Here is a 12522-nt window from a genome sequence, read left to right as displayed (position 1 = left end):
ATAGTTCATTTTTCCCACATAGGAATATCTATTTTCTTCATTACCTTTTATTTAAGAAAACTTGCTTTCCCCACTGAATTAAATTGTTGTTGTCTTTGCTGAAATCTAGTACTAATCAAATGGATCTTTTTTCTGGACCCTCTATTCTGTTCCATCTATTTGTCTACTTACTATATACCAGATCCAATCACATCTTTAGGCTCCACTTTTAGTTCTAGTTCTTTTGCCCTTTCTACCACATCTGTATAGTAAGTGGAGATATTTTAGAAGTTCAACTTTATTTTGTGTAACTTACTTCTTATGTATGCATAAAAATGATATTCAGTAGAAAAAAAATCTGGTTAAGTAAATCTAAAAGAGTTTTTTTCAGTAATAAATACAAATTTTAAGTGATATATTATTCTACTATAAGTTAATTATATTTTCCCCAAGTGCTGAATAAAATAGTTGTAAGATAATGTTAGATTTAATAAAATGTGGTAATTTTATTAGCATACCTAATATTTGTGTTTCCTAAATCTGCAGATTTGTAACATTTATTTATTTATTTATTTTCTTTTATTTATTCTTTTTGAAACAGAGTTTCACTCTTGTTGCCTGTGCTGGAGTACAAGGGTGTGATCTTGGCTCACTGCAAGCTCCACCTCCCGGGTTCAAGCCATTCTCCTGCCTCAGCCTCCTGAGTAGCTGGGATTACAGATGTGCACCACCATGCCCAGCTAATTTTGTATTTTTAGTAGAAATGGGGTTTTACCATGTTGGTCAGGCTGGTCTCGAACTCCTGATCTCAAATGATCCACCTGCCTCAGCCTCCCAAAGTGTTGGGATTACAGGCATGAGCCCCCCGCACCTAGCCCATATCTTTCATTTATTATGGGAACATTCTGAGTCTTTATATTTTCAAATATTGCACTTCCATTTTCTCTCGTTCTACTTCTTAAACACCTACTAGATATAGTATGGACTTTTTCATTCTATTCTTTGTTTCCTAATCTCTCTATAATTTTCATCATTCTTATTTTTCTCTGCTTCATTTCTTCATTCTTATCACTTATCTGGTTCTACCTTTGAATTCACTGACTTTATCCTCAAGTTGTCTAATTTGATTTTTAGTCCATCCATTGAGTTTTTAAAAATGATCATAGTTTTTTCTTTGTAGAAGTTCTACATGAATTTTTTTCATAAATGCCCAGATTTCTTTATTTCTAATGTAGGCATACCTTAGAGATACTATGGGTTCGGTTCCAGACCACCACAATAAAGCAAATGTAGGAATAAAGTGAGTTATATGAAGTTTTTAGTTTCCCAGTGCATATAAAAGTTATGTTTACTCTATACTGTAGTCTATTAAATGTGCTATAGCATTATGTCTTTAAAACAATGTACATACCTTAATTCAAAATACTTTAGTACTAAAAAGTACTAATGATCATCTGATCTTTCAGCAAGTTGTAATCTTTTTGCGGTGGAGGGAGGGTCTTGCCATGATGTTAATGGCTGCTGACAGATCAAGGTGGTGGTTGCTGAAGGTTGGGATGACTGTGGCGTAAAAATCAGACAACAATGAAGTTTGCCTCATTGACCCTTCTTTTCATGAAAGATTTCTCTGTAGCATGAGATACTGTCTGATAGCATTTTACTTACAGTAAGACTTCTTTTGGAATTGAAATCCATCCTCTCAAACTCTGCTGGTGCTTTATCAACTAAGTTAATGTGATATTCTAAATTGTTTGTTGTCATTTCAGCAATGTTCATAGCATCTTTTCACTAGGAGCAGTTTCCATCTTAAGAAACGATTTTCTTTCCTCATCCATAAGAAGTCACTCTTCATCTATTCAAGTTTGGTCATGAGATTGCAGCGATTCAGTCACATCTTTAGGCTCCACTTTCAGTTCTAGTTCTTTTGCCCGTTCTACCACATCTGCAGTTCCTTCCTCCACTGAAGTCTTGAACCCCTCAAAGTCATCCATGAGGGTTGGGATCAACTTCTTCCAAACTCCTGTTAATGTTGATATTTTAACCTCCTCCCATGAATCATGAATGTTCTTAATGGCATCTAGAATGGTCAATTCTTTCTGGAAAGTTTTCAATCTACTTTGCCCGGATCCAGTAGAGGAATCATTATTTAAGGCAGCTAAAGCATTATGAAATGTATATCTTAAATAATAATCCTTGAAAGTTGATATTACTCCTTGCTCCATGGACTGCAGAATGGATGTTGTGTTAGCAGGTATGAAAACAATATTAATCTCCTTGTATATCTCCATCAGGGTTCTTGGGTGACCAGGTGCTTTGTTAATGAGCAGTAATATTTTGAAAGGAAAATTTTTTCCTGAACAGATCTCAGTGGTGGGCTTAAAATATTCAGTAAACCATGCTGCAGACAGAAATACTGTCATCAGCATACAACTTTGTTATTCTGTTTATAGAGCACAAACACAGTAGATTTAGCACATTTCTTAAGGGCCATGGTATTTTTGCAATGGCAGAGGATCATTGGCTTCATCTTAATGTCAACAACTTTGTTAGCTCCTAACGAGAGAGTCAGCATGTCTTTTGAAGCTTTGAAGTTAGTTACTGACTTCGCCTCTCCATCTATGAAAGTCCTAGATGGCATCTTCTTCCAATAGAAGGTTGTTTCATCTATATTGAAAATCTGTTGTTTAGGGTAGCCACCTTCATCAGTTATCTTAGCTGGATCTTCTAGGTAACTTGCTGCAGCTTTGACATCAGCACTTGCTGCTACTTCACCTTGCCCTTTTATGTTATTGAGATGACTTCTGTCCTTAAACCTCATGAACCAACCATTGCTAGTTTCCAGCTTTTCTTCTGCAGCTTCCTCATTTCTCTCAGCCTTTTTAGAATTGTTGAGAGTTAAGGCCTTGTTCTGGATTAGGCTTTGGCTTAAGAGAATATTGTTGCTGGTTTGATCCTTCCAGAGCATTCAAACTTTCTTCCTGTTGTTTTTATTTATTAGTTGTGTGTTCCACTAGAGTAGCACTTTTGATTTTCTCCAAGAACTTTTCCTTTGCATTCACAACTTGGCTAACTGGCGAAAGAGGCCTGGTTTTCAGCCTATCTCAGCTTTCGACATGCCTTTCTCACTGAGCTTAACCATTTCTAGCTTTTGATTTAAAGTGAGAGACTTGGGACTCGTTTTATCACTTGAACACTTAAAGACCATTGTAGGGTTTATTAATTGGCCTAGTTTTAATATTGTTGTGCCTCAAGGCAAAGGTAGGCCCAAGGAGAGGGAGAGACATGGGGGAAGTGCCAGTGAGTGGAGCAGTCAGAAGACACATTTGGATTAAGTTTGCCACCTTCTATGGGCACGGTTTGTAGTGCCCCAAAACAATTACAATAGTAATATCATAGATCACTGATCATGGATAATCATAACTAATATAATAATAATAATAAAACTTGAAATATTGTGAGAACTACCAAAATGTGACATGTGAAGTGAGCACATGCTGTTGGAAAAATGGCACTGATAGACTTGGTTGATACAGGATTGCCACAAACCTTCAATGTGTAAAATTTTAAAAAAGCACAATATCTGCAAAGCATGATTAAACGAGGCATATATGTACCTTATTTTTTCTTGTTTTTCATTTCTTTGATTGCTCTTATAAATTTAAAAATAAATATTCCATAGTCTTTATCAAGTTACTATATTTTCTTAATTTTTTGGCATTTCCACATCTGTTGCCTGAAAGTTCTACTGACTGTTACTCATGGTAATTTTTTCTTTATAGTTTAGTAGTTTGGAATAGTCAGGATGTTGCAAAGCCTGAGTTGAATTCGTGTCTTTCCAGACAGTTTTGCCAGGAGTGTTAGGGTCATGAATGCCAGGTACCGTTTTTTATGAGGGGTCTTTTTAGATGATGTTTGTGATGTAAATTTGAACTGTAAACTCCAGTGAGGGAAAGCCTATGGTTATAAAATTGAAGCTTTTTGTTGATTTCCTCAAAGCTGTTAAATCTAGCTCTCCTAGATTATAAAGACTGGACATTTCCCTAATTAGTTAGCATATCAGTACCTTCTTACTGGTCTGGTTTTAAGTTCCCTTTCAGTTTTTGCTCTGGGGTATTAAAACAGTGTGTAGAAGAAAATCAGACTGGAAGAGTAAGATGTAGCTGAATTGACTGATATCTATTGCTGTGTAATGGGTAGTAAACAAGAACAAAAACTGGATAAGCACATTAATGCCTTTGGATAACAGAGCCAAGTAATGGACTTTTTTCATTGGCATTTATATATATGATTAGAGTTTTCATATGATGGCTTGCAGCTATTAGTCCTCATATAATATGTGTCTGTGTCACAAAGTGATGGGTGAAGCACATAGTTATTTTGGATTTAATTTAATAAGTCTTCTTATAAAAAGGAATACTTTGTTGTTTTTTGTTTCCAAGCTTGTTTGATGCTTCGTGAATGGATCTGTTTACAGCTCTCAAAGTTAGAATAATTACCTCTGTATATTTTTACTCCAACTTGTTTCATATGAAAGCCTACATAGTAAAAATGAGTGTAGCTGTGATTTTATTATAGTCATCTTTGCCCTACATGGTGCATGTCAAAATCCTTATCTGTTCACCTTTCTTCTTCCTTATTCCTCTAGAGGAAGCTGCTCTAAAAATAGCTCCAGTGATAGATGTTCCCCACGTGGTCAGATTGCTGAATCATTTAATTCTTTTTTTTTTTTTTTGAGATGGAGTCTTGCTCTGTCGCCCAGGCTGGAGTACAGAGGCGCGATCTCAACTAACTGCAACCTCCGCCTCCCAGGTTCAAACAATTCTCCCGTCTCAGCCTCCTGAGTAGCTGGGACTACAGGCACACGCCACCGTGCCTGGCTAATTTTTTATTTTTAGTAGAGATGGGGTTTCACCATATTGGTCAGGTTGGTCTCGAAATCCTTACTTCAGGTGATTCACCTGCCTCAGCCTCACAAAGTGTTGGGATTACAGATGTGAGCCACCACACCTGGCCATTTAGTTCTTTTGCGCAGTTTAGGGATATGGACAACAGTGCCTGAGCAGAGTAGGACAAGCATTTTCTCAGAAAACAAGTCAGTATTCTTTTGAAAATAAAGAATTATAATCCTCTCAGATAATCTTGTGGTAAATAATTTTGTCTATTTTCAAAGGATTATATTTTCCAAGTATATGAAATAGTTTTAATTTTACTTCAAACAAGTTTTGAATACTATTTTCAGTATTATGTTCTATTAAAAGTAATAAATTTAAGATAATGAAGAAATTAATAACAGATGAACTATAAATATTCCCCTACATGTAAACATTTTATTTCATTTTTTCCCTCTCATCTTAGGTATGTTAACATTCTGGCTGCTTTGTTATAGTTCTCTGATGCTGAAATAGTTACCTCCAGAAAAGAAATGTTAGGGGTGTTTAATGCTTGACAGTAAAATAAATACTTTTCTTAAAGAGTTGAGAATTTGGCTTTCTTACATTATCCCTAACCCCATTTCCACTTTCCCTGTCATTCCAAAATAATTTTAGGTAAGCAGATTGAGTGCTGGCTCCTGCAGAGTACCACCAGAATGACTAGTTGATAAAGCAAAGGAGAATTTATTACTGGCGAGTAAAAGCACACTGCCTTGACATAGCCTTGGCTGTATCTTCAAAGGCAAAGACAGGAGATTTAGTTTGAAATTTCTTGGGGTTCTGGTTTAGGATAGGTCTTTCAGTGCAGGAGCTTAATGAAAATGGATACATTTATGATAGAACAGATTAGGATGGTTGACAAAGCAAGGTGAGGTTTTCAAAGTGAGTCTTGGACCATGATGTTAAGCTTTTGTTTTCCCTGAGATTAAGAACTGTCTCAATTTAGGGCTTAACTATCATTAATTAATGTCCAAACTCTTCAACAGAACCCTAAAATTCCTCTCTGTATGGGCAAAGACTTCAGGTGATCTATGTTTCATTTTACCTCTTGGAGATACCCTTCTAGAGCCTCCTGTCCTCTGTCTAATGTGGCCTGCTTGCATTTAGCCCTGCTATACAGATTTCATCGTTGGATTTCTCTTTGCCTCTCCTGGATGACGAATTGTACTTCCTCGATCTTATATATATCCCATCTTTTGTTTACTCTCTCATATTAGAGGAGCCATCCCCTAGTAGTTTTAATGAGTCTTTCTTCTGTAAATAATGTATACATAGATAATTGATATGGTAAATATGGTGTTTTCTTTTGTTTATTATAATGCTAGAATTTCTTTACAAAAGTGTATCACAGAATTGCTAAAATTTGGAGAAAATTAATGTTTTCTTACAGAAATGAAATTTGGAACAACAAAAAATGATTGTGGGTAATTATTTGCTTTTAAAGTTCTGGAAAGCTATCTATGTAAGTGATTATGAGGATATACAGAATTGAATTACGTATTTTAATGTTTCAACTTGTGAATATTTTATATTTTGATAACTCTACTAGGCAATGACATTTAATGATTTTGCAAATTTGATAAAGACGTGGTAAAATTTTATCTCATAAACAAAGATTAAATAATTATAATTTTATCAAACTTAAAAAATTTTTTCACAAATTATATCCTGATGGAATTTGAGTTTTATATTTTAATTGACAAAAGTTATGTCTTAGAAGGTGTTTATAATCTCTGAAGATGGCATGCTGGAGCTCAAAGGGACAAATGTATTTTTTAAATGAGATAAATGAGATGCCTTGATTCAAAGGATTTAAAATGTATTTTANTGGGATTACAGATGTGAGCCACCACACCTGGCCATTTAGTTCTTTTGCGCAGTTTAGGGATATGGACAACAGTGCCTGAGCAGAGTAGGACAAGCATTTTTCTCAGAAAACAAGTCAGTATTCTTTTGAAAAATAAAGAATTATAATCCTCTCAGATAATCTTGTGGTAAATAATTTTGTCTATTTTTCAAAGGATTATATTTTCCAAGTATATGAAATAGTTTTTAATTTTACTTCAAACAAGTTTTGAATACTATTTTCAGTATTATGTTCTATTAAAAGTAATAAATTTAAGATAATGAAGAAATTAATAACAGATGAACTATAAATATTCCCCTACATGTAAACATTTTATTTCATTTTTTCCCTCTCATCTTAGGTATGTTAACATTCTGGCTGCTTTGTTATAGTTCTCTGATGCTGAAATAGTTACCTCCAGAAAAGAAATGTTAGGGGTGTTTAATGCTTGACAGTAAAATAAATACTTTTTCTTAAAGAGTTGAGAATTTGGCTTTCTTACATTATCCCTAACCCCCATTTCCACTTTCCCTGTCATTCCAAAATAATTTTTAGGTAAGCAGATTGAGTGCTGGCTCCTGCAGAGTACCACCAGAATGACTAGTTGATAAAGCAAAGGAGAATTTATTACTGGCGAGTAAAAGCACACTGCCTTGACATAGCCTTGGCTGTATCTTCAAAGGCAAAGACAGGAGATTTAGTTTGAAATTTCTTGGGGTTCTGGTTTAGGATAGGTCTTTCAGTGCAGGAGCTTAATGAAAATGGATACATTTATGATAGAACAGATTAGGATGGTTGACAAAGCAAGGTGAGGTTTTCAAAGTGAGTCTTGGACCATGATGTTAAGCTTTTGTTTTCCCTGAGATTAAGAACTGTCTCAATTTAGGGCTTAACTATCATTAATTAATGTCCAAACTCTTCAACAGAACCCTAAAATTCCTCTCTGTATGGGCAAAGACTTCAGGTGATCTATGTTTCATTTTTACCTCTTGGAGATACCCTTCTAGAGCCTCCTGTCCTCTGTCTAATGTGGCCTGCTTGCATTTAGCCCTGCTATACAGATTTCATCGTTGGATTTCTCTTTGCCTCTCCTGGATGACGAATTGTACTTCCTCGATCTTATATATATCCCATCTTTTGTTTACTCTCTCATATTAGAGGAGCCATCCCCTAGTAGTTTTTAATGAGTCTTTCTTCTGTAAATAATGTATACATAGATAATTGATATGGTAAATATGGTGTTTTCTTTTTGTTTATTATAATGCTAGAATTTCTTTACAAAAGTGTATCACAGAATTGCTAAAAATTTGGAGAAAATTAATGTTTTCTTACAGAAATGAAATTTGGAACAACAAAAAATGATTGTGGGTAATTATTTGCTTTTTAAAGTTCTGGAAAGCTATCTATGTAAGTGATTATGAGGATATACAGAATTGAATTACGTATTTTAATGTTTCAACTTGTGAATATTTTTATATTTTTGATAACTCTACTAGGCAATGACATTTAATGATTTTGAAAATTTGATAAAGACGTGGTAAAATTTTATCTCATAAACAAAGATTAAATAATTATAATTTTATCAAACTTAAAAAATTTTTTCACAAATTATATCCTGATGGAATTTGAGTTTTATATTTTAATTGACAAAAGTTATGTCTTAGAAGGTGTTTATAATCTCTGAAGATGGCATGCTGGAGCTCAAAGGGACAAATGTATTTTTTAAATGAGATAAATGAGATGCCTTGATTCAAAGGATTTAAAATGTATTTTAGGCCGGGCGCGGTGGCTCAAGCCTGTAATCCCAGCACTTTGGGAGGCCGAGATGGGCGGATCATGAGGTCAGGAGATCGAGACCATCCTGGCTAACATGGTGAAACCCTGTCTCTACTAAAATACAAAAAACTAGCCGGGCGAGATGGCGGGCGCCTGTTGTCCCAGCTGCTCCGGAGGCTGAGGCGGAGCTTGCAGTGAGCTGAGATCTGGCCACTGCACTCCAGCCCCGTCTCAAAAAAAAAAAAAATGTATTTTAAAAAGCTGCTGCCTCTCCGTTTCTCCAGGTTGAGTGCCAGTAACAATGATTGTGCCTAGAAATATATCAGGTAGATTCCAGGAAGAATTTGGGAGAAGAGATTTCCCCAGGATTACAGAGAGAGTTTTCAGTCTGGCTGTGACTTCATGTTTCTAGAGACCAGATAGATGGTAGGCTGCCATTTCCTTCGGAAACTAGGGCCCTGGAGTGAAATGAGCCCTATACCACTAGTCTATCACTCCTCCTCCATTTGTGAGAATATCAGAGAGAATTAGCTGAAAGAGATGATTTTAAAAGTTTGCCAACATTTGAAGTATATCACCTACTGAGGGAAATTTGGCTGCCCTCCTGTTTCCGCAGACTTACTCCTTGGCCATGAAAAGCTCTAAAAATCATTATCTCACATCTGCAGAATAGGCTTTGTGGGAGTGGGCCTGAGAATGATAATGTCAAACGAATGGTATACATAGCCAGTGTTTTGATCATGGACTATTGTATTGATTTTACACTGTTTAGGGTCTAAAGGGTTGAGAGAAGTTTGGAGAATAGTACATAGGGAAGGTAGAAAAACAAGGCAGGTTCATTTTCCTTTGCTCTCTGAAAACCATTAAAAGTGGTTCTGTCCTAATTCTATCACTTTTATATTTTCTTTTAATAACAAAAAAATACAGCATTTTGGGAAAAGCTAGGTTTGTCAATAATTTTAATGCACTTGCCTAAACTCTTACTCAGGTCTTAGAAATGGTAGTTTTCAAATGGAGGGAAGAAAAGGAGGGGGAGAAAGAGACAAAGATTTATGGAAACAGTAAAACAAGTTTTGATTTAGGTTTAAATATTGGTCACAATAACATGTCAAATGTGCTTATTTTTGTATTATTCAAATTAATATAATTATATTAATATTAATATAATATGCAGAGAATTACTGCAAATGATGCTGCCCTTGAAAAACATTTTATATGAGACATGGCAGTATATAATACTTTAAGGAGCAGAGCACTGGAAGTCAGGATAACTGGAATCTTTCCCTGTCTCAGCCTGTAGGGACTGACTGTGTGTACTCCTGGGCCACCTTCCCACCATACCCTTATTCTTCCCCTGCAATAACCTCAACTGGTCACTTTTCTAGGCGAATAATAAGATTGTAGACTTGGTAATTACAAAGCTTCTGTAAGATTCTGTTACTCCGTTATATATAAATCTTTTCAGAAGTTTTATGTCTTTTCATGATTAGGTAGCTTTTACTTTATTTTTTGTTTTTGTTTTTAATAATTTGGTCCTAAACAATTCAATATTTGTTAAGGTTAACTGTATTTAAACAGCAGTGGTGTGTTTTTGGAGTGGTGTACATAAATATAACAGGGTAGATTTCCTATTGTAAGAACCTCTGATATGAGCTTAGATGAGAAATTGCCCTTACCGTGCCCTTCAGTGACACTTACCATGATTTGCTTTTAGTTTCTGGGGGAATCATTAGTGTATTGGTTCATTTGTAACTGATGGTTTATTTCCAACGTTTTCAGAATAGTGAGTTAAATAGCTTTAAAATTCTCACTATTGTTTAGAAGGCTAACTGTATAAATTTAAATGTTAAGGCTTTTGAATGGCTTCTTTTTAACAGTGATTTTTTAACAAATGTTTGATCATACTGTATTTGTGCTACAGTTGAAATGCTGAAGTAGCATTTTGGCATCTTTCCCAAAAGCATGCTTAAAGAGGTTAGCGGCAGCATCTCTCTCTGTCTCCTCAGTGCTTTTTACCTTGCGAGTGGTGCAGCTTGTTCTGCGGATGTACTGAAACCCTCCCATTTAATCTGCAGTGGAGGAGAATGGAGCTCACTGACCATGGAGGAGAATGGAGCTCACTGACCAGTAGAAATCAGTGAGGTAGCAATGTTGCAGTAAATAGAAATGATTATATATTTCAATAGCTTAGCAAGAAGGTATTTATAGTATTTTTTTCTTTCATCTGATTAATTTTTGCTTTCTGTTTTCTTCCAGAGAGATGTGGATAATTTGCCCTGCCTCCAACATCTCTTTCTCAGCTTCAACAATATATCTAGGTAAGTGGAAACTCTCAAGTTGTCATTTATTATAACTTGATTGTATGGACTCTAGCGCTTTAGATTAAGATTGGAAATACCTTGGAGAATTTTACTAGCATGAAAGATTTTAAATTAGAAAATGATAAGACAAAGTTCTTTGTAGAAAAGCAAAGCTCTTGTGTGTATTCTTGCCTGTAATACTAAGATGATGAAATTAATATAGCATGTGCTTTTGATTTAATTATGCTTTAGAGTTGTCCTTTTGTAAAACATGAGTACATGGAAATTTCAACATATATTTTGCTGTCCTTTGACATTCACAGCACTGGTCAGTTGAATTAGAATTTCTTTCATAAATTATCAGCTGCAATTTGTATAGCTACTAAGCAATTTTAATACAGCAGGCTATATTTGTCACTGAGCCACTTGCTAATTAGGCCAAACTGCCTTCTAGCTTAGTATCTCTACTTAAAATTAATGCTGCTAAGAGACAGTGGATTAGAATATAGAAATGTATACATTTAGTTTTCTAACGATTTGAAGCATATTATCCTTTATATTGTGATGATGTCTCATTAGAATTGGAGCTGAGACATACAGTAAGACTTTTCAATGCAAAAGGGCCCCTACTTTTTCTCTAATTCTTTCCTTCTCCTCCTTCCCAGGAGCCACTTAGTTTGAACTGGGCTTTTTAATGCCCCCCGTTCTTTAGTTTCACTTTAAGGCTGTTCTTTGAATCTGCTTTTATAAGAGGGTAAAAAACATATATAAAAGATTTAGAGCGTATCTTTTCTGAACTCCAGGTCTATGCTTCTGTATTAAAACCAGTTTAATTTTTGTGTGTTGTCTGTTGGCATGTTTTTTGCATGTCTGCCATCAGACTTGTTTTAACCCAATCATCCTGTACTATGTCTCTAAAAGATAGAAATTATCTAAAGACAGTGAGCTTTGCAAATAGACATTATTTTAAAGAAAATACTGTTACTCTTTCTCTTTTTTCTCTTCTGTGGGAAAAATATTAAGTTTGATAGACTTTTCTTTTTTATTTCTTTTTTTTTTTTTTTTTGAAGGCGGAAGTCTCGCTCTGTCGCCGGACTGGAGGGCCAAGTGGCCGATCTCAGCTCACTGCAAGCTCCGCCTCCCGGTTTACGCCTTTCTCCTCCTCCTGCCTCAGCCTCCCGAGTAGCTGGGAGGACTACAGGCGCCGCCCCGCCGCTCGCCGGCCTAGTGTGTCTTTTCTTGCCACTGTCTTAGTCTAGAGACCCGGGTTTCACGCGTGTTCAGCCACGCGATGCGTCTCGATTCTGCTGACCCTCTGGATTCCCCCGTCTCGGCCTCCCAGAGAGTGCCTGGGGATTAAACGGCTTGGCGAGCCACCGCTGCGCGCCCCGGGCCTCGCTGAATACGACCTTTCACTATTCTTCTTAGCGTCATTTCTCTTGAATTGTCGAATGCCGAGCGGCCCATTCTCGTCTGTTGGGGAGGTAGAATTTTCTCTTTCGATGGCAATGGAAGGGTCACTCATTTTTTTTAAGGAAATTTCTTCCTAAAATCATGAACAACTCTTTGGAGAAGAGATAGTCTCTCATTTTACAGTATGTGAAATATTCTCTGTTTAAGATACTGCAAACTTATAGATTCCCCCCACCTGTGGCGGAACTCATTACTTCTTTTGCTTCTTGTTTATGGG

General features: G+C 35.9%; 1 protein-coding gene across 3 annotated transcripts in view; it reads left to right on the top strand.

Moving 5' to 3' along the window:
- LRRC49 (leucine rich repeat containing 49) overlaps positions 1 to 12522 on the top strand; it is a 159318-nt gene that overhangs the window by 36334 nt on the left and 110462 nt on the right. For all 3 annotated transcript variants that reach the window (XM_017851169.1, XM_017851167.1, XM_017851168.1), the window contains one exon: positions 10789 to 10850. In XM_017851169.1, the coding sequence (XP_017706658.1) occupies positions 10789 to 10850 (62 nt within the window). The remainder of the gene's footprint in view (positions 1 to 10788; positions 10851 to 12522) is intronic.

This window comes from Rhinopithecus bieti, unplaced genomic scaffold (assembly GCF_001698545.2).
Source record: "Rhinopithecus bieti isolate Rb0 unplaced genomic scaffold, ASM169854v2 scaffold_31548, whole genome shotgun sequence".
NCBI classification, from domain to species: domain Eukaryota; kingdom Metazoa; phylum Chordata; class Mammalia; order Primates; family Cercopithecidae; genus Rhinopithecus; species Rhinopithecus bieti.
This window is presented reverse-complemented; position numbering and strand designations above follow the sequence as displayed.